This window comes from Desarmillaria tabescens (genome assembly GCF_030435595.1).
Source record: "Desarmillaria tabescens strain CCBAS 213 chromosome Unknown EV420scaffold_17, whole genome shotgun sequence".
In the NCBI taxonomy this organism is placed as follows: domain Eukaryota; kingdom Fungi; phylum Basidiomycota; class Agaricomycetes; order Agaricales; family Physalacriaceae; genus Desarmillaria; species Desarmillaria tabescens.
The window spans coordinates 499,071-518,227 of NW_026848316.1; the positions used below are offsets into that span (position 1 = coordinate 499,071).

The 19,157-nt window shown below is 49.0% G+C and overlaps 9 protein-coding genes across 9 annotated transcripts; 4 read left to right on the forward strand and 5 right to left on the reverse strand.

The window, feature by feature from the left end:
• Positions 1–49: 49 nt before the first annotated feature.
• Positions 50–1,025, reverse strand: EV420DRAFT_1642902 (uncharacterized protein; the record flags this gene model as incomplete). Its single annotated transcript, XM_060477423.1, has 5 exons — positions 50–102; positions 161–587; positions 645–707; positions 769–902; positions 953–1,025. The coding sequence occupies 5 exons, from the start codon at positions 1,023–1,025 to the stop codon at positions 50–52; spliced, it is 750 nt and encodes a 249-aa protein (XP_060330834.1).
• A 159-nt stretch (positions 1,026–1,184) lies between these two features.
• On the forward strand, positions 1,185–6,037 carry EV420DRAFT_1629551 (uncharacterized protein; the record flags this gene model as incomplete). Its single annotated transcript, XM_060476094.1, has 13 exons — positions 1,185–1,263; positions 1,749–2,261; positions 2,316–2,636; positions 2,688–2,856; positions 2,907–4,114; positions 4,175–4,537; positions 4,592–4,694; positions 4,773–5,000; positions 5,059–5,109; positions 5,237–5,389; positions 5,445–5,511; positions 5,601–5,660; positions 5,780–6,037. The coding sequence occupies 13 exons, from the start codon at positions 1,185–1,187 to the stop codon at positions 6,035–6,037; spliced, it is 3,573 nt and encodes a 1,190-aa protein (XP_060330835.1).
• Positions 6,038–6,354: 317 nt separating this feature from the next.
• On the forward strand, positions 6,355–7,635 carry EV420DRAFT_1543166 (uncharacterized protein). The gene is made up of 5 exons (XM_060473192.1): positions 6,355–6,550; positions 6,609–6,785; positions 6,870–7,053; positions 7,107–7,215; positions 7,293–7,635. Exons 2-5 carry the CDS (start codon positions 6,616–6,618, stop codon positions 7,466–7,468), a joined length of 639 nt encoding a protein of 212 aa, XP_060330836.1. The 5' UTR covers positions 6,355–6,550; positions 6,609–6,615; the 3' UTR covers positions 7,469–7,635.
• A 173-nt stretch (positions 7,636–7,808) lies between these two features.
• On the forward strand, positions 7,809–10,311 carry EV420DRAFT_1270224 (FAD-binding domain-containing protein; the record flags this gene model as incomplete). The annotated part of the gene is given in 17 exon segments (XM_060467557.1): positions 7,809–8,060; positions 8,118–8,240; positions 8,289–8,423; positions 8,486–8,503; positions 8,554–8,619; positions 8,675–8,753; positions 8,765–8,784; positions 8,836–8,889; positions 8,948–9,100; positions 9,157–9,270; positions 9,329–9,497; positions 9,560–9,759; positions 9,808–9,930; positions 9,984–10,017; positions 10,070–10,121; positions 10,174–10,203; positions 10,251–10,311. The coding sequence occupies 17 exon segments, from the start codon at positions 7,809–7,811 to the stop codon at positions 10,309–10,311; spliced, it is 1,683 nt and encodes a 560-aa protein (XP_060330837.1).
• Positions 10,312–10,436: 125 nt separating this feature from the next.
• On the reverse strand, positions 10,437–11,894 carry EV420DRAFT_1543191 (uncharacterized protein). Its single transcript, XM_060473193.1, has 3 exons — positions 11,648–11,894; positions 11,005–11,596; positions 10,437–10,951 (listed from the first exon to the last, which is right to left on the reverse strand). The coding sequence occupies exons 1-3, from the start codon at positions 11,866–11,868 to the stop codon at positions 10,664–10,666; spliced, it is 1,101 nt and encodes a 366-aa protein (XP_060330838.1). The 5' UTR covers positions 11,869–11,894; the 3' UTR covers positions 10,437–10,663.
• A 2,406-nt stretch (positions 11,895–14,300) lies between these two features.
• Positions 14,301–14,740, reverse strand: EV420DRAFT_1479808 (uncharacterized protein; the record flags this gene model as incomplete). The annotated part of the gene is made up of 2 exons (XM_060469609.1): positions 14,301–14,648; positions 14,705–14,740. 2 exons carry the CDS (start codon positions 14,738–14,740, stop codon positions 14,301–14,303), a joined length of 384 nt encoding a protein of 127 aa, XP_060330839.1.
• A 217-nt stretch (positions 14,741–14,957) lies between these two features.
• EV420DRAFT_365231 (uncharacterized protein) lies at positions 14,958–15,760 on the reverse strand (the record flags this gene model as incomplete). Its single annotated transcript, XM_060481856.1, has 2 exons — positions 14,958–15,135; positions 15,185–15,760. Coding segments are annotated over 2 exons (690 nt in total), but the record flags the coding sequence as incomplete, so codon positions are not given.
• Positions 15,761–17,122: 1,362 nt separating this feature from the next.
• Positions 17,123–18,154, reverse strand: EV420DRAFT_1334422 (uncharacterized protein; the record flags this gene model as incomplete). Its single annotated transcript, XM_060468851.1, has 3 exons — positions 17,847–18,154; positions 17,634–17,797; positions 17,123–17,584 (listed from the first exon to the last, which is right to left on the reverse strand). Coding segments are annotated over exons 1-3 (876 nt in total), but the record flags the coding sequence as incomplete, so codon positions are not given.
• A 184-nt stretch (positions 18,155–18,338) lies between these two features.
• EV420DRAFT_1543203 (uncharacterized protein) lies at positions 18,339–18,836 on the forward strand. The gene is given in 5 exon segments (XM_060473194.1): positions 18,339–18,461; positions 18,481–18,482; positions 18,521–18,551; positions 18,602–18,606; positions 18,671–18,836. The coding sequence occupies 5 exon segments, from the start codon at positions 18,424–18,426 to the stop codon at positions 18,793–18,795; spliced, it is 201 nt and encodes a 66-aa protein (XP_060330842.1). The 5' UTR covers positions 18,339–18,423; the 3' UTR covers positions 18,796–18,836.
• The last annotated feature ends 321 nt before the right edge of the window (positions 18,837–19,157 follow it).

The window sequence follows — 19,157 nt, forward strand, 5'->3', positions numbered from 1 at the left end:
GCACAAGAGGTCTCGGGAGAATATATCAGAGAAGAAGGGGGTATTAGTATCACAGAATTCCGTCAAAATAGTTAGACGTTTCACGGTCCGAGGCTTTAGTGGCTAGTACAAATACGGAGAGTTAGTACGAGTCGAAGCACGGACGGATGTTAATACTCACGAGACACCTTCCCTATGCTAGAAACGATCTTACTACGGAGAGCAGCTCCTTCCACCTGAGACGCGGAAGATGCTGATGCGGGAATGGGAGTTGGTGCGGAACGACCGCTCTGGAATCCAGAACCGGTTGACATACCACGCGCAGTGGCACTGTGGTAATGGTGGGTGTCCACAGACGAACGATGAATCGCTGAATTCATCAAAGGAGAAGATGATCGTTCGAGGTGAGGTGTTGGCGCAGATGAGCGGCGAGGAGCAGGTGAGTAAATGTGAGGTGCAGATGCTCTGGGGAAAGCACTAGGGGAAACGAAGGTTGCTGGCGGAGGAGGCGGCGCTTGACCTTGAGCTCGGAGCTGGGCAAGATCCTCGACATTTTTCGCCACTGTGGCGATTACTTGCTGGTATGCGCAACGTGTTCCGGCCGGTATCTGAAGGATAACACGCTAAGCGTATTGATTTTTCTTGGCGAGACCGAAGCGACTTACGAGTATCTTTCCTATGATACCGGGGCTCTCGGCGACGACGTCGACCACGGCAACATCGGATTCCTGAAGAAAGAGCAAATGAGTGTCAATGAGGTTACCGAGGCAGTGGGGGGATAGTCCTCACAATCTGGAGAAGGGAGTCACCAGCAACAAATGATTCCCCCTCCTTCTTCATCCACCGAGTAATCGTTGCCTCATTGCACAGTGGTGACATTGCTGGCATCATGATTGCTGGACGAGTTCGAGACTCATGAAAAGCTTGACCAACCGTTAGCGCAGTATACACTGAAATACTGTAATTAGCTTACCACGTATTCCAAGCTTGTAAACGTTCTTGTTAACACTTTGGCGACGAGCAACTGTCGAGGTGAGTTTAAGCATGATGGTAGAAAGCAAGAGTCCTAGATCGTGTTGGCCCGCAACAGCGAAATAGAAATAGAAAGACAAATGTCTTCTTGATAGATGTAACTCGGCCCAATCCGCGGTCACGAGGACCAACGGCGCTCCTCCACCGCCACGTTGTCTTGACCGGCGTCCCATATGCTGCACGATGACACCCAGTCGTTACGGGAACGTCACCCTCGCAATCGGTTCCACAATGTCGATCCCACCAAGAAAGGTAGAAACACTGAATTAAGCATCACCATGAGGTTTCTTCTCATGAGTCTGGGACCCAACTAGAGCCAATATTCGCGATTCCAGACGGCAAGGGCCGGGGGGTACGTTCACCTGTCAACGGTTACAGGCTCCTATCTGGGACCTAGGCTTAGCCAGGCTTTGAAGTGGTTTGAGCCAAGTTGTGCCGACGGAAGGTAATATCCGCTTTGTTTGGCTTCAGATTTCCGGCCCGACGTTGCCAAAGACCGTCGCAACGTGATTATCGCCGGTCGACAGCGCGTTCCCATAGCCGGCGATGTTTACCCTCGACAAGCATGACGGAATCGCATTGAAATCGGAAGAACGCCTCGCCTGCAGGTCACTACGCGACATCGCGTACTCGTAATGCTCTCCGCTGGATCCTTCTGCTGGTAGCGGCTACTCTCTTGTCGCGTCTGGCCCCACGGTTTACTTACAAGGCGGCCCAAACTTCATTCGCCGACCCAGCAGCCGAATGGAAGGACAACATATGGCCTATCCGACCGCAGACGCCTTGGGATATCTCCACTGACTTTCCGTCTCCCCGTCTGCTCGAGTATGACGTCGAAGAAGGGACATGGCTGAGATTGGATGTTCATCCCAAGACCGGCGACATTGTATTTGATATGATCGGCGACCTGTACTGCATATCTTCGGAAGACGCGTACGACCAGTCTGGGAGCACTGCTACCGCTCGACCTATTCTTCGTGGTGTACCCTACGACTCTGACCCTCACTTTTCACCTGAAGGTGATAGAATAGTCTTCAGAAGTGATGCCGAATTGGGGGTAGAAAATATTTGGATAATGGAGTGGAGGGGGTGCGAGAAAATGGACATAGTTCCCGCGGTAGTGGAAGAAAGTTCCCTGCTTTCCCGGGCAATCGAATCTCAGCATGAAGATGACGCACTTCTCGCTCGGGGCATCAAGGAGACGCCTGAGAGGCGTAAGCATCGTCTGGTAAGAGAAGGTCGACTTGGAGGTCTGTATATTATATACAGTCTCCCCGACAATTTCAACTGAGTTCTACTTCTAGCCTACCGGGTCACGAACGAGACGTATCGATGGGTTAGCGATGCAAGATTCCATCCATCTGGCAAGAAAGTCATTGCAACTAAATGGTACACATCGAGACGTTCTTTGGGCGCCGGGGAAGGCTGGGAATACAGCATACCTGCGCCTGGCGATGATATACAGTCTGGAAGTGGGGTTCGTCTTGTCGGAAGGACTCTGCCTGCTGGATTTGAAGACTACGGAGAACAGCAGATTGGACCAGAGCAGCTCATCTGGCACGGAGAGGATAGAGTCATCTTCTCTAAAAACGTTCGGGATCCCACGAGCTTTACATATTCCAAAGGTACGAGCTTTGCTTGTAGGTATCAATGTTAGGACTGATTCACTGTCTCAGACGTGCATAACGGCATTTATGCAATATTCGAGCGAAATTTGACTTCAACGCGTACAGTAACCTTGGTAGATGCATCTCCAGGCGGGGCAAGTCGACCCGAACTTTCTCGCGACGGACGGACCCTGGTGTTCGTACGACGCATGGGGGATCACCAAATGCTAGTGCTCAAGTATGTCCAGCCACACCCCGTTTTATCCTTGATCCTCACAGATTTCCAAGGGATCTGGAAACCGGTACCATTCACTATGCATGGGATGGACTCAGCTACGATCTCAGTGGTATCTCAGCACCCATGGGAACCTATCCATCCTTTGCGTTTACACCATCAGATTCTGCTATCATCATCTGGGCTGCGGGTAAAATCTGGTCTGTCCCTTTGGCAACGAACTCGTACGGTGAAAGGATCTCTTCTGGAACACCCTACCCTATCCGGTTTACTGCTCATATCGAAAAACGACTGGCAGAAACGAGGAAAATTGAGGATATTGACCTCGTAAGCATAGAAACTGCGGACTACCAGAGGATTAGGGCTTTCAAGGTCCTCCGTGCGGACTTTGCTGGTAACAAAGTGGTGTTCCAGGCGGCGGGTGTTACGTATGTGCAGGTCGTAGGTGAGAAAGACGTTATGAAGGTTCCCGTACTTCACGACGATGGAGTGACGCCTTACTATTCTCCGTCGATCGTGCGGGACAAGACCCGAACTATCATCCTACATGCACGTTGGGATGATACCAATTTTACCTCATTTGAGCTAGCGAACTTGGAGGACGGCTGGGTAGTCGAGATTGAAGGGCTACCTCGGGGCCGATACCTGAGCCCTGTTATTTGCCAGGTGGATCGTAGTCACCGGGTCATCGCGTTTGTGAAAATCGCAGGCGACTATCTCACTGGGGACGTCGTCGCCTCTGCAGCTCCTGGGCTATACGTCGCGGACCTCGAGGGTGCTCCTTCACAGGGAGGAATGAACATAGTCAATTTGCGGTTGGTTCCCTCCGAAATTGACGTAGACGATCGCATCAATATGCGTTTCTTGGAATCTAATTCTGAACTTCTAGTACAACAGTCCGATCGGTCTTTTGTGATTGATCTATCCGGGACCCCAGACGCGGACGGAAAACCTCCCCATTATACTCTGGCTACGGGAAAGATGTCAAAGGAGATGGCTGTTTCCTTGACGTCGCCTTCTGGGCAGCTTCAGAGATCTTTGCTGAAGAAGTTAAGCGGCGACGGGTTCAATATTAAAGCGGACAACGTCGCGTTTGTTGACTTTTTCCATGTTTATGTTGCACCCGGGAAAAGTCTGAAAGAAGGAGAGGAAGCATGGTCAAAACCTGGGAATGCGACTGATGGGTTGGTACGACTGAGTCTGGATGGAGGCCACGATGTTACGTGGAGTGAAGATGGGAAAAAGATCTTCTGGTTTTTGGGTATGTACAAGTTTATTCCGCTGTCTCTTCGTTCGTCATCTCTAATCCGGATTGTCCTAGGTCCGTATCTGCACTCCTTGGAGGTGTCTAAACTGAGCAAGTGCACCTCGACAATCCGAAAGGACCATCTCACTTTCGGCATTGACTGCGTCAAAAATCTCTTGGAGTACCAAGAAATCGTCGTTGAGCATTCGACTGATATCTCACGTTTGAAGAAGGAGGCTGCTAGGACCGCTTCATATCCAGATTCTGATCTCCTTGTTCTTTATAATGCTACCCTGCTGACGATGGAAACGGGGGAGTTGGAGAAAGACTTGGTTCGTGAGGCATTGTTGGTCATTCGGGGAGGTGTCATCACTACTGCTGCGGCATTGAACACTGTTGTTATACCGACAGAGGCTACTGTTATCGATATGCACGGAGGTTAGTTATTCGTACCCTTTGTTTAGCTGCTTTACTTGAAGAGGTACCTCACAGCAACTATCGTGCCAGGATTTTTCGATTTACATGCTCATTGGGATGGATTCGAGAATGCCATGCCTGCCAAGTCTTGGGAGATGGAGACTTTCTTAGCAGTTTGGTGTTACGACATTGCACAAGTATGTATTATGATCATTTTCTCATGTTCATGAGTTATACTCATTGGTTGTACTCCCAGCCCTAGCGCTTCCAATGTGGATGGATTCATCGAACGAAGCAGAGTTGAGCGAGGCCATTTTGTTGGTCCTCGGATATTCCAAGTTGGCGATGTCATATATGGTGCAGGCGATCCTGGGTACCACCAGGATATCGCGGATATGGACGAGGCGCACTCTGCTCTTATTAGGATCAAGGCTGAAGGCGGACCGATTAGTACGTCGTATAAGAATTATAATCAGCCCTCTCGGTAAGCTTTTTCAGTAACTTTTGCCTTCTCGGCTAGCTGATGTTTATGTTTTCTGAAGCGCATCTCGGCAGCGGCTTCTACTAGTTGCCTCGAAATCTGAGCATGTTATGTGTCCCGGAGGGTGGTATGAACTTATGATTGGGATCTGACTTATATTTTGGATGGTAAGATTGTCACAAACACATTCTTTCGAGATCTTGGCTGACGGAATTTATGCAGGTATGACAACGATCGAGCATTCTATCCCGGTTACCTACATTGTATGATGATGTTTTGATGCTGTACGCCAAAAGTGGTACTGGTGCCTCTCCCACGCATCTCGTTAATTATGGAGGTGCATTTGGTGAACAGTTTGTATGGGCTACAGAAGACGTCCCAAATGATCCGAAGTAAGCGTCCGAGCCGCTATAGTGACAGACCCTAATCCCTCGAATCCCCCGGCAGATTAAGAAAGTTCGTACGGCACGATATTTTGGAAGGTCTGACGGAGTCCACATCGAGACCGCTGTCAGTGTTGGTCTGATTCACACTCTTAGTTTCATCCGTTATTAACGCTCTCATAATGTTTAGCATATGCTCTGTTCAATACCTCGGCATCAGGTTGCCAAGATGGTTCGTATGGGACTGAAGACGCATATCGGCGCTCATGGAGAGCCTCCAGTTGGGTTTGAATTACCACGCCGAGATGTTTTTTACTCAACAAGGCGGGCTAAGCAACTTACGAGGTATGTGCCGAGCCCTTACTCGTATCTGAGAACTCGCTTTATACTTTCTCCCAGGTGTATAAGGCGGCGACATCGAATGCTGCGCAGACATTGGGTGTATTTTCTTCCGTCGGATCCCTAAGTCCTGGGAAGCTGGCTGATTTTGTTGTCTACCCGGCTGGGGTGGACATCTTGAATGGCCTGATGAGCGAGTCGAGGAAGCTTAGCTACGTAGCCCGTGGTGGGAGGATTTGGAACGCATCTACGATGGAACAAGTCTGGCCCTTGGTCCAGGAAAGACAGCGAATGCCTCCATTCAATCCTGTACAATAGGTCAATCATAACGCCGTGATTAATGAAGGCGACCACGACTTGGTTTGCCGTTATGCTACACTATCTAGGCTATGTATGGCTAGCCTAGTCTAGCACGACCTGCAACAATCTTTCTGTGTACGTTTGCTTTCATTTATTCAATCTCTTACCGCATGGTAAGATCCGTAGGACCGTAATGGCCGTAAAGTGCAGTGTCAATGAACCATCATACCATTTGTTGGGTCTAGGAAATAGCTTGCAGCGAATATACACAGGTGACAAAGTCCAGTAGATGAGAAAATTCCCCGAAGAACGGGAAGAAGCGCGCAATTCAGATCAAAACATTATTAAACGCGCGACGCGACGCGGTTGTGGCACGTGTCACGTGTTATCGTTGACAGGTCTTGCAATCATCGTGACTGGACTACCTGGAGTTACTCTTCGTCATACTCCGGTCCTAACCAGAAACCATCGCGGGCTGTTCCCTGACGTCTCTGGACAGCACAGAAATCGTTACTTAGGTCGTCGCCCAAGGTATTTTTCGCGCTTCAGTGCCACTTAAGATGACTAATGTGCGAAACCTGCTTCTCAGAGTCAGAATGTTTGCCTCTCCAGTTTCAAGTCCGGTATTGCATACGCCATCGCACAGACCAATAAAATCATCCCCATTGGCCAGCCAGTCGACGTCGCCATTGAGCCCAACGTTTTCTTCGCCTTTATCCGCCGCCCAAGCTCGACGAAAATTACAATACAAGACCTATGACTCCTAGTTCTGGGACCCCGCCTTCCTCCCAAAGGACTCTCTCGACGCACCGTCAGCCTTTCGGTGCCTCTTTTCGGAAATGCGATCAAGCACACCCGAACAGTCGCAGAAGGAATTTCTGAGACAACGCTTCCAAACGCGTTGTTTTCAGCGTGCGGCCAAGGCGAGGGAAAGCGCTGTGAAGAGGAAGAGACATGTCGGCAGTGATGACGTGTTTGACGATGTTATGGACGACGACAAGGAAGAGACGGAAGATGAGGTTTTGAAAGACGAGGTGCGTTGCAGGCTGTATCTGAATGACACGAACAACGCTCATGGTTTCAGTAGTTCTTCAAACGTATTGTAGACCATGCCAAGCGTCGGACGCAGCATGCTTACAAACTTTCGTATGCCGATGAAGTTGGCTCATCCCTGGATCCGGACATGGAGGATTTGGGTAGCTTGGGAAGCTGAATTACATGGTACAGTGACCTTCTGGCACAAGAAGTAGGAATGATCTGAACTTTTCCGCAGATTCGGAGTCGCGGGAGGGGCTCACACCAGAGGAGCGCGAAATTGCAGAACTACAGGCTTACGCGGACGAATGCGAGCTGCAGGCTGCTTTGGCAGATTTTGAAGACATACCCGAGGAATTTTGGAACGACTCAGACCTCGAGGAAGCCGAGGTTGAGGCGATGGACGTTTCTTGAACTTTTTGGTGCCAGGATCTTCATGTTGGGAAGTTGTATCCTTATATTCATATGTAAAATATCCTATCTTCATGTCTTTCTTTGCACCATCTTACAATCCTCGAACGATAGAGTTGACCGACAGCTAGATGCCTGTCAAGGACGCTGTTGATCTTGGTTGCCGAAAACTGTTACACAGATGCCGTCAGAAGCCGGAAACTTGAAGTGGATGCTTATTACGATCCACCTTCATCTATCCCTTTCTTCCTATGTGTTCCCACAATATTCAGGGACTACGGAGAAAAGCACGAGACCTGGTCATGCGAGGCTGAAATTCGCTAACCTAGCTTGTCATTCCCCAATGTTCTCGGGGCGCCTTTTTGTCTTTTCTGTTCTCTGCTGGCCCGTCTTTGCTGTACCAACTGCTAATGATTGGCAAAACTTGGCCGATTCACTCAACGGACGACTTCATACTGCTCTCCCTTTTGCATCATCGTGCTTCTCGACTGTAAATGGAATATCAAGCACACCCAACGAGACAGAATGCGCCCAAGTTCAAGCTGATTATACAAATGCGACAGTCCGATCTTCGCATTTCAGCGCGTATACGATGGTGAGTGGAATCAGCTTGATCAATTGCACGCGCTTTCAGCACCAACTAAATGACCAGCCGCAATGGGAGACCTGTCAACGGACCTCCAAGAGATGCCTACTAGACCCTTCCAATACCAGCAACCCGGCTGCCTTCGAAGGGAGTGACTGTCTTCAAGGAAGCGTGTCCTACACATTATGTGTGTCATTTCATTTCATTTCCAGGAGTCCCATCCATTGCGTCCGATAGATTGATGTACAAAGCGCTGAAGATGTCCAAAAAGCGTACGAATTTTCCAAAGCCACGGGCATTCCCTTGTCTATTAAAGCGTCTGGTCATGATTACAAGGGCAGGTCAAGCCTACGCGGCTCACTTTCGTTATGGGTTTGTCATATTTTTTGATCATGTGTTCGGAAGGGCCGCTGACCGACGTGTTCCTTTCCTAGACCCGAAATATCGGCGGTGTAAGTGTCCAAGTCACATCCCGGTCGAACTCAATGACCCTTTGTTTTAGTTGAAATATTCGGCAGATTTTGTCCCGGAAGGGGGGGACAAGAGTTATAGGGCAATAACCATGGGGGTATGCTCCATCTAGACTCGAAGAATATACAACGTTCATTTAATTCTTTACATAGGCTGGCGTAACATTTCAGGATGTTTATGAGTTTGCTGACGCAAATAACGTCACCATCATCGGCGCCTACCATCAAACAGGTTACACCCAGCGGCGGATGGGTTATGGCGAGTAGCTCGAGACTTGATCAGATAACTTATACACTGATTTACGCCTATTCAGGGCGGCGGCCATAGTGTCCTTACGCCTGTTTACGGCCTTGGCGTGGACCGTGTGGTGCGTTATTCATTACTAAGCCCCGTTTCTTTTGGGTCGCGACTTATGTATAGACAAGCTTCAATTCAAGATTGTTACGCCTGATGGAGAGCTCCGAGTTGCGAATGAATTCCAACACCCTGATCTCTTCTGGGCGCTTCGAGGTGGGGGTGGATCGACTTTTGGCGTCGTTCTCGAGTCTTCCATGCTCGTGGAACCACGAATGAGTCTTGTAGTGTGAGCGTTTCGCGCTGAATTGTGTTTTGGTGTCGATCTTCATCATGGAAGACTAGCGCTGCCATATCCTTTCCGCAAACAGCTGAGAATGGCGTATCTTTTCTGAAACTCCTCGTGGACCATACATACAGATGGGGAACTGAAGGGTGGGGTGGCCATATGAGGGTATGTTTGAAGTTGCTTTACCGCGCGTCTTTGAGATATGTTCATGGTATTTCCATAGTCTAACGGCATAATCAATGTCAATCCTCTGCTAACTCTAGAGGAGGCACAGGTATCTGTCCAACCCATCGTCGATTATGCTCTTGCACAAAACGGAACTGCTGTGGTAGAAGAGCTTCCTTCTTGGATGGCATTCTTCACAAAATATGTTTTATCCGCTGAAGCTGCGAGTTGATGACTCTCCATGTTTATGGCGTACGCCCACTGACACCTTTCCAGGGCGTCGGCGTAGAGACCACTCTTGGAAGTCGCTTGATACCGACTGACAAGTTTACCACTGACAGCGGCAAGGCTAGGTTACTTGATATTCTAACTAGGATGGTACAGCAGTTCTCAATTAACCCTTATATCGTGTTCGGAACGCCATTCTTGTACAATCATACTGAAGGATCCACTAGTGTTACTCCAGCATGGCGAAATGCGCTGTGGCATGTCCGTAATGTTTCCATACTGTTTCATGTCATTAACCCATGCGAACAGATGTCGTCCTCCAGGACATTTAGCTGGAATTCTACCGCTATAGATATGTGGACTCAATATGAATTCGTGAGCACGATCACCCAATCATTGAGGGAATTTTCTCTAGATTCTGGTGTATATCTCGTGAGCGACATTTCCTGTGTAGTTTCTCCCTTTCTCATACAGGGTAATTATAGAATGAGTGTGATGTATATGAGCCCAACCACGAAGGTACATGCCCTATCTCTTCAGGTAGTATTTACCCGTATCAACACAGTCGCAGAGGCCTTTTGGGGAGCCAACTATGCCCGGCTCGTTCCAATAAAGAAGCAATAGTAGGTGGTATACGTGCTGTTTCCGAGTTCTTGCATTGACTCAAAAGTCAAGCGATCCTTTCCATTTGTTAGATTGTTGGATGTGTGGCAAGTCGCTCTTCATCTTCGATACTTGGTTTGCGTTCTGAGGTACGAACTACTAGTTGGATGGAAGGGTTCCTTGGATGAGCGCTATTCGTGCTATTTGTGACGAGTTCGTTGCTTCGGCAAATTTTGAAAACATACTCGAGCAATTTCGAAACGACCCAGACCTCGATGAAACTGAGGTTGATGTGATGGATGTTTCTTGATTATTTTCGGTGCCAGGATCCTCGTGTTGAGAAGTTTCGAGTCCTGTATAAGATTACTCGGTTATAATGCTGTCCTAGTCAACTCGTAAGAAAAGAAGGGTTCGTATACATCTCTAGTAAATTTTGAAACTATAGAAAAGGTGTAAGAGCAATTCTACGAATAATGAAAGAGAAGAGCCACCGTTCTATCTGAAATTTCAACTCATAAAATATTTGCTGAAAGTGACATTGAAATAAATAAAAGCAAGCTACTTAGGCGGGCTTAAAGGTCGATGAAGCATCATCCCAGGTTCCTGGTACCTCACTAAGTCTCTCGATCGTGGATGGTCCCGGGATTCTCTTGCGCCTCTTCTCCGTACGTCCCGGGGCCTTCTCTTGTTCCTTTTTACGCTTGAGGTTGCGCTCAACCACCTCTTGATGACGTACATGAAACCACAGATCCTTGGCCCGAAGACAGAGACGTTCAGAATCAGCAGGGAGGTTAAAGTACTCTGGGTCGAGGACGATGTCATCATTGCTTGATGTATGGTCCTCATCAATCTAGAAGGGTGAACTAAGCCTTGATCTAACATAGAGTGGAAGAAATTGCTCACAATGCCGTGGTCAACTAGGATACCGTCTGAGAAATATCGTCCACCCGAGTCATTGGTCTGCCGGAACATTCTGTACTTCGTTTTCCGCTCAAAGTGCTCCCCATCAGTTGGAATCCACTTTCCCATCCCTGGTTCATGGGGGACTTTTGCATAGGGTTGGAAAGAGTTCAGGTTGCCATGTTTGTCACCAATTGTCCCGTCTTGTGTAAAGGCCACAATGTTGTAAGTAATTTTTGATATATCCTCGCCTCGCTTGGAAATCTTTAGAGCGAGAGCTCCCCGAATATCACCCTTATGATTACAGCCAAGGAGAACCTTCAACACATCCCGCAGACTCTTCCAGCCCAAATCGGAATATGCAATTTCCATGAGAAATAGTGGCCAAAGGTCCTCTGTAGGGTCCTGGGCATAGATGCCAATGTCCAGGATTTTGAAGCCCTTTTCTACTATGGGATACGATATATTGGAGTTAATATAGAGCTGTCGCCCAAGGCCCCTACTAGCCATGAAGGCATTGAATAGGACCTTCTTGAGGAACTCGTGCGTTGCGCTCTCCAACCTGACAAAGATCTCGTTGTCAATTAATTCAACCCTAGTGAAAATATGTCAGAACAGGTGATGAAACCATGGATATATTACTCACTTTCCCGGAAAGTGTTCTGAAACGGCGTCGATGTGATCGTAGACCCATGATTTGCAATCAGGGTCGAGCTTCAAGCTCATCTGCCCGCTGGGATGCAGGCCCCGTTCGACGTCCTCAAGGAACGTTTTGAGGACCTGAGGAGCCTCCAGGTCGAACCATTCAGGTTCAGGTGTGGTGGGACTGCGAGCGACAGTTGGGGGTTCTCTCCGCACTGGCTGCATTTGCAAGATCCTGCACGGGGTTGGCGGGGGCTTGTTCTCCTCCACTTCGTTCTGTAGTTGGTGTATTCTCTTCTTGTTTGACAGCGCTTGGGTTCGACGAGCCTGAGTCTTGTAGGTCCGACACGTTGGAACAATGTAGACAAAGCTAAGTATTCGGGGAAGGTGTTGCGAGAGGGAAGGATAGGACGGGAAGAAGGAGTGAGAGTATCCGTCGAGACAGAAAGGGTCGCCGAGGAAGAGAAGTCTGATTTAGGTACGTACGACGCGTTCAAAATTCCCACGGCTTGCTTCCCTTTTCCCAATGACCGTGTAGCTTAACCCAAATGTTGGGCATAGCCAGGCCATCGAACAGGACTCGGATAAAAGAGATGAAGAAATGAAGGATGTCGGAGTACAGGCGTGATAGACCGATGTCCTGCTTGCTTTTGTGAGTCCTTATTGCCTCCCTCTTCACCGACTTGATTATGCATATATTCTCGCTGATGAGCACTACAGGAACTTCCAGCCTACGCACAGCCACATCCACACACCTTGTGTCGTCAAAGCATTCCGGCCTTGCTCGCCATCCGTGCAGACTGTCGCCTCGCCGCCCTTCGCCTCGCCTGCCTCAGTTCTAGGCTACGGTAGTCACGATCTTAGTTGCCCGTCATCAACACGACAAATGACCGTTCGATGAGAGATGCCGTGTTCTAGTCGGCAGGTTGAAAACTGGTCACGAAGGTGGATGGCGGAGGGAGGGAGGGGAGGGAGGGGGTGTTCTCATACTAGCACGGAGGGTGGCTCGGAGGGACGGGAGGGGTGTACAGGCAGTGGAGAGACGGTCTGAGTGATCTAATATTGGGTGTTGAAGAAGGCCGGCATGTCTTCGTCAATGCAGAGCACACGATGCCCTTCCAAATACCCCGGTCCTACCCTCACTCTGATGCTCTCTTTGACTCTCCCCTTCTCCTTCCATCGCCTCCACCTCTCATATATTGACGCCTATCCTGTCCCCGTTGAACGCGCCCAAAGTAACTCTCAATATGGCGATGTACGGTTGGAGATGTAACACGGTTTGGCGAGCGCTGAGGTTTCTGCAAGTACATGGTGGAAGTGGGCACATTACAGTTCGCGTCTGTGTGCAATCCCCGAACATATTATGATGAGACGCTGGTCAAGACAACGTGGCGGTGGAGGAGCGCCGTTGGTCCTAATGACCGCGGATAGGGCCCAGTTACATGTATAGAAGACACTTCTCTTTCTATTTCTATTTCGCTGTTGCAGGCCAAAACGATCTAGCACTCTTGCTTTCCACCATCATGCTCAAACTCACATCGGCAGTCGCTCGTCGTCAGAGTGTTCGCAAGAAGGTTTACAAGCTTGAAATACGTGGTAAACTAATTACACTATTTCGGCGTATGCTTCGCTAACGGTAGGTGAAGCTTTCTATGGGTCTCGAACTTGTCCAGCAATCCATTATGCAACGAGGCAACCATTACTCAGCGGATGAAAAAGGAGGGGAAATCATTTGTTGCTGGTGACTCCCTTCTCCAGATTGTGAGGACTATCCCCCTTCCCTCTTCAGTAGTCTCATCGACAAACGCCTGCTCTTTCTCCAGGAATCCGATGCAGCCGTTGCCGACGAGTCCCGGTATCATAGGAAGGATACTCCCAAGTCGCTTCGGTCTCACCAAGAAGTCAATACGCTTAGCGTGTTATCCTTCAGATACCGGCCGGAACACGCTATGCATACCAAAAAGTAATCGCCACAGTAGCGAAAAACGTCGAAGATCTTGCCCGACTCCGGGCTCAAGGTCGACCGCTGCCTACTCCTCCATCAGTAATTTTCGTCTCCCCTAGTGCTTTCTCCAGAACGACTGCACCTCGCCGACACCCCATCTCGAACGATCATCTTCTCCTTTGATGAATTCAACGATTCATCGCTCATCTGTGGACATCCACCATTACCACAGTGCCACTGTGCGTGGTATGTCAACCGGTTCTGGATTCCAGAGCGGTCGTTCCGCACCAGCACCCATTCCCGCATCAGCGTCTTCCTCATCTTAGGTGGAAGGAGCTGCTCTCCGTCGTAAGATCGTTTCTAGCATAGGGAAGGTGTCTCGTGAGTATTAACATCCGTTCGTGCTTCGACTCGTACTAACTCTCCGTATTTCTACTATCCACCAAAGCCTCGGACCGTGAAACGTCTAACCTTTTTGACGGAATTCTATGATACTAAGACCCTCCTTCTCTGGTGCCAGACTGTCCTTCCAGAATTTGGCATAGGGGCGCATCTACATCAGGCTGGACACGTTAACTTCCTATACACCGTCAGTAATTTTTGAAGGTCTTTGTATATCTGCTACTGCACTCGAGTGAATCGGCTGGATTGAATTCGAACAGCGAGGTTCTGGTATATGTATGGTATCGTTTCTTTCTAGCTGCTCTGTTTACTAAGGCTGTCCCTCGAACCTGAAAACCTCTTCGACATCCTGTATTTGACCCGTTAGTATAGGAATGTCCGTAGCAAAAATATACGCAGCCCACCACGGTATATCCCTCCCGCTACCGGTAGCGCCTTCAATCAGACTCTCCTGCATTCCATCTGTCATCGCCCACCACCTCTGCGTCTCGGGATCTTCGGCAACTTTCTTCATGTCGACCTCATAATCAGTACCAGTGTACTTCATGTAGGCAATGAGCAGACGAAGTGGTGCATAATAATGGATGGAGTAGTCGACAATACGGGCATGTTCAAGCGCCGCAAGTACGCCAGGCCACACAGCGGAAGATGGCTTCAACTGAATCGCCATTTCAATAAGCATGCGGGACGATGAAAAACATGAACAAGACGTACTTTGACAACTTGACAGATGTGTTTTGGGGTCGACATGATACAAGGCAGCGGTTCTTAAAGTCTGGGTAAAGTACTTGTCTTTCTGTATCGGACGGCCCAGAGAATCCCACTGGTCGTCCTCACGACACTTGAACTTCTCAGTAAGAACAGTCTAACATCAGCTGACTTTCCAAGATTTTATACGATACAGATATGACTCCTGCAACTCACTTACTACTTCACATTATATACTAAATCCTCATCGAACACTGAATCTTGGCTCACGACAAGTTATCTCTTGACTATCTTTATCGCACCAAGTTCATAATTCTTGTCAGCTAGACCTGCAACACTTGTTCCGGTGTACCCTCCGGCGTTTGACCACGACACCGTCTCAAAAAGCGATCTAGGCGGCCTGTTGTGTGCTGTACTGGCAAAGAGTCAGAGGGAGCCTAGACGAACTGTCAGTGAAAGGCGGCGAGGAAGGGACCGGCGACTTACCGTGGTATGTACTCCGCTGTTGAAAAAGTCATCAAGAACACGTATTGCATATCTGATGTTTTCTTTTTCTTTTTCAACTTCATCGGTCTGCAGTGGGCGATACTCATCATGGCCTGTCCATGTGAGCTGTTTGCTGAAAAACTCCCCACCATCACTTTCTACCAGATCACGAAGTTTCCTGCGACACTCATCCCAGGCAGCGTCTCGTGGACGCAGCTCCACCAGTGCCATGATGTCCTTGTAAATGGCAGTCTGGTTATCCTCGATGCCACGTGTGGCCAAGATAGAGCATGCAGTAGAAAGATTGTGTGGGTTATGGAGGTAGTCCATGTGCAGTTGAAGTGTTGCTGCATCCAGAGCCCCATCCGATCCATGCTGCGTGGTGGAGATTCCTGCAACGTACTTTCTAACCATCACAACCGAAGCCTCATGAAATGTGTGGTTTCCAAGAAACTCCAGACATTGCTTTTCAAGGAACACAGTAAAAGCTACCGGAAGGCGCTTTGCGAGAAGATCGGACAACACCCTGCATCCATGGTCAGACTGGTAGGAGGAAGATGATGTATGGTCCCAACGTATTGTCATATAATCAACCTATTGACTGGAGACCGCGTAAAGAACAAGCAGGAAGGGATAGTCGTCGATCAAATATGAATAGGTGGGGATAGCTTCATCGCATAACTCTTCCCATGATGATGCAATATGGCTTGCATCTCGAGGGAAAAGAATATCGTCAAACACCGTGATGACGGCAGTAGCTTCCTGGGATGAGAGCGTCTGGCCACGGATCCACCTAACTGCAGCGTTTAAGGACTGACGAATGGTGGTATGAAACACATCAGACTCGGGAAGAGAAAGTCTATGAAGCAAGAATTTGATGGCCGCCGCCAATACCCTCAAAGATTGGGGCAACAATGGGTCGTTCAAAGATGGATCTTTGACGAACTTGGAAAGCATGCGGAGAACGTTGTCGTAGATTTGGTCACGAAAATAGGGTAGCGCATCCTTGAATTCAAGAACCAATGGAGAGTTAAAGTCCTGCATTAGGCCCTTCTGTGATATGTCAAAGGAGCATAAGATGGCAGAGCAGAGATGAAGGGGAAGCATATTGGTGGGATCATCAGTATCAGGATCCAGGGTACGAAACAAATACCATCCAGCATACTGCACAAGGTGAAGCCAATAATGCGGCGGCAGCTTTAAAGTACCAGTGCGGGAAATGATAGTGTCCCTGAGAAATGGGCCCGGCAAGACACATACACTGTTTCTATAGACATTGTAATCATTGTATAGGAGCGCGATGGTGAGCTCAAATGAATCAACGTCAAGGCTAACATCGGGAAATTTCCAGCCAACTCTGTCAACATAGAAACGAAGCAGACGTTCGAGTTTGAGTTCCATGCCTGGCACTGGTTCACAACTATTGTTGTCTTTCGTCTGCAGGCAGTGTTTAAGCAAAGAGTGCCGCAAAGTATCCATCGCTGTCATATTTCTCTGAAGCGCAAGAAACCTTTCTTCTGATGGCATCGGCAGTCCCCCGATAGACTGTATTACTATATTTTGGACAGTGGGATTGGAAGAGACTGAGAAGAGCCAGTCCAGTGCTTCAGCCGCCAAGTTTGTTGACGTCTGTTGCACGAACTCGGACTCTATCATCGTCAGGGACTGTGGATTTCTTGCTTGTATATGGGGAAGATAGCGAAACATGCGGCTAGAATTTCCTCGGAGTTTATCCGAATAAAGTATCCAATGTTTAGTGGGATCTTTATTATCCCACGTCACTTGCGGAACGATACGCCAAAAAGAGACATAGACAAGGTTGCAAAGAGGTGTACGATAAGGGCATTGAGGGAATAGAATGGGAAGAATGGTCGCCACCCCATACGCAGCGTACACAAGGGTGGACCCTGCACAAATGATCCACGACAGAACAGCCCGGAGCGGATGGAGGAAAATCACCAAACCGCTGAGAAATATGGCGAGAGCGAGATGCATAAGGACAGGGAGTAGTCCTATGATGACCTGGACATGCCACTTTTGAAACCCGGCATACCGGAACTGACGAGTAAAACTGCGGTCGCGTGCTGTTCCCGAAGGGAGGGCAACATAATGGTGCAGCCACTGTTTCACGAGAACCGCAACGAGTGCAGTCGTCAGGCTTACGAACAGGCTCATGAACCAGAGCCCATTCACCCAGACGTCCGTGGTAGCGGGAACAAAAGCAATGGTGGGATTGAGGGAAGAAGGAGCGATGGTGTCGACCGGGGAACCGTTGGCAATAGCACGTTGAACAAGGACCGATTCGTAGAGTAGAGACGCCGACATGGCGGCATAGTCTGGCTGCAAGTTTTGGTATGTCTGGGCTATAAATGTCGTGACAACCGCAGAGAAAAGACCCGCCTTCGACATGGCTCAGCAAAGAAGTAAAGCAAGGAACGACAGGACTCACAAATACGAGCAATACGTCGACATTATCTCGTGATTCTTCGACCATGTTGCTATCGTGAATCCTACTTTCGTCTTCGTATGTTCTCCAAACCCTCGCGTTTGGTGCTGCTTCTTCGTAGGCAGCATCTTCGGGGTATTTCTCTTCATAGTTGTACGGATCGTTTCCTACAGCACTTCATAAGATACGAAGCAGAAAAAGAAGAATTTTCCACACCTTTCCTAGCTGAGGGATTTGATCTCTTTATTCCGAAAACCTTCTTCGTGCTGGCTGCACTGGCAGGATTCTGCACGGCCGTAGCGGGGTCTTCATCCTGCTCCTGTTCTCCTCCACCCTCCTCGATCCTTATCTTCTGGCCATCTTCAGTCCGGTCAAGCCTCTGCCCCCCACTCCGTTCTGCAGCTGGTGTGTTCTCTTCCCGTTCGACAGCGTTTGCATTTGAGTCATCGGCTTGTAGGTTCGTCATGTTGGAACAATACAAACCAAGCTGTTCACGGCCCCTAAGTGATAGTGATTGAGATCAAATTCTCACATGTCCAAGGTTTTTGCAGCGTCTAACTTGGTAGAGCAGGCCTCTAAATTTTAGCTTCACTGAATATGCCTTGACGACAAAGCAGCGATGGAACAGAACTTTGGAATAACATTTTCTGGCAATGTTCAAGTAGTCAAGTACAGCGCTGGCATTGAGACGATCCAAAAAGGCAGCCATCAAACACCACTCAACAGCGTGCGTCCTTCACTCGATTGTCCTTCATCCTAATTCTTGTTCTTACTCTCATCATCGTCCTACAGCATGGCCGAAGGCAGCAACTACGACTATCTCTTCAAAGTCACTCTCTTCGTCGCCCAGTGGTCGAATTGATATTCATTTTTCTATTGTTTCAGGTTGTCCCTTATTGATGACTCTGGCGTCGGGAAATCGTGGGATTCCTCTTGCCTCCATTTATTTTTGCTTTAACCATATGGTACAGAAACTGTACGCTACGGCGAGATTTATCAAGGCGGTTTCCTTTGAGCTAACTATCGTGCCATTTACCCAGTGCTTTCGCGCCCTGTTATCGTTAAGCATGTAACCTACGTCAACGTCACAAGATGGCTGAAGGAACTGCGGGATCTTGCCGATGTTCAAACATTATCATGCTGGTGGGAAGCGAGAGCGACTTGAAGCACTTGATGGCAGATGTATCCAGCGCTGAACGTTAACGCTCAGCCGTGCTGGTGGACTCGTTGGTCTGTAAGCCTTCCTTCAAGTCAGTCCCTGGACAGTGATGACTCCGCCTCTCGCCTTCTCTCTCACTGTTGGTCACTCCACACCCGCGCAAGGCACCCTTGGAAGTCTGGAAGGCACGACTGGCCTGTATAGGAAGCCTTAATCTCAGCAAACTAAGGACGATGAGTAAAGTCTCCATTTCGGAGACAGGCTGGTCGATCAGGATGGACTTTTGGTCAGGCGACGGAGGGTGTTGTGAGAGGGAAGGAGAGGGCGGGAAGGAGGACTGAGAGTATCCGTCGAGGCGGAAGGGGCCG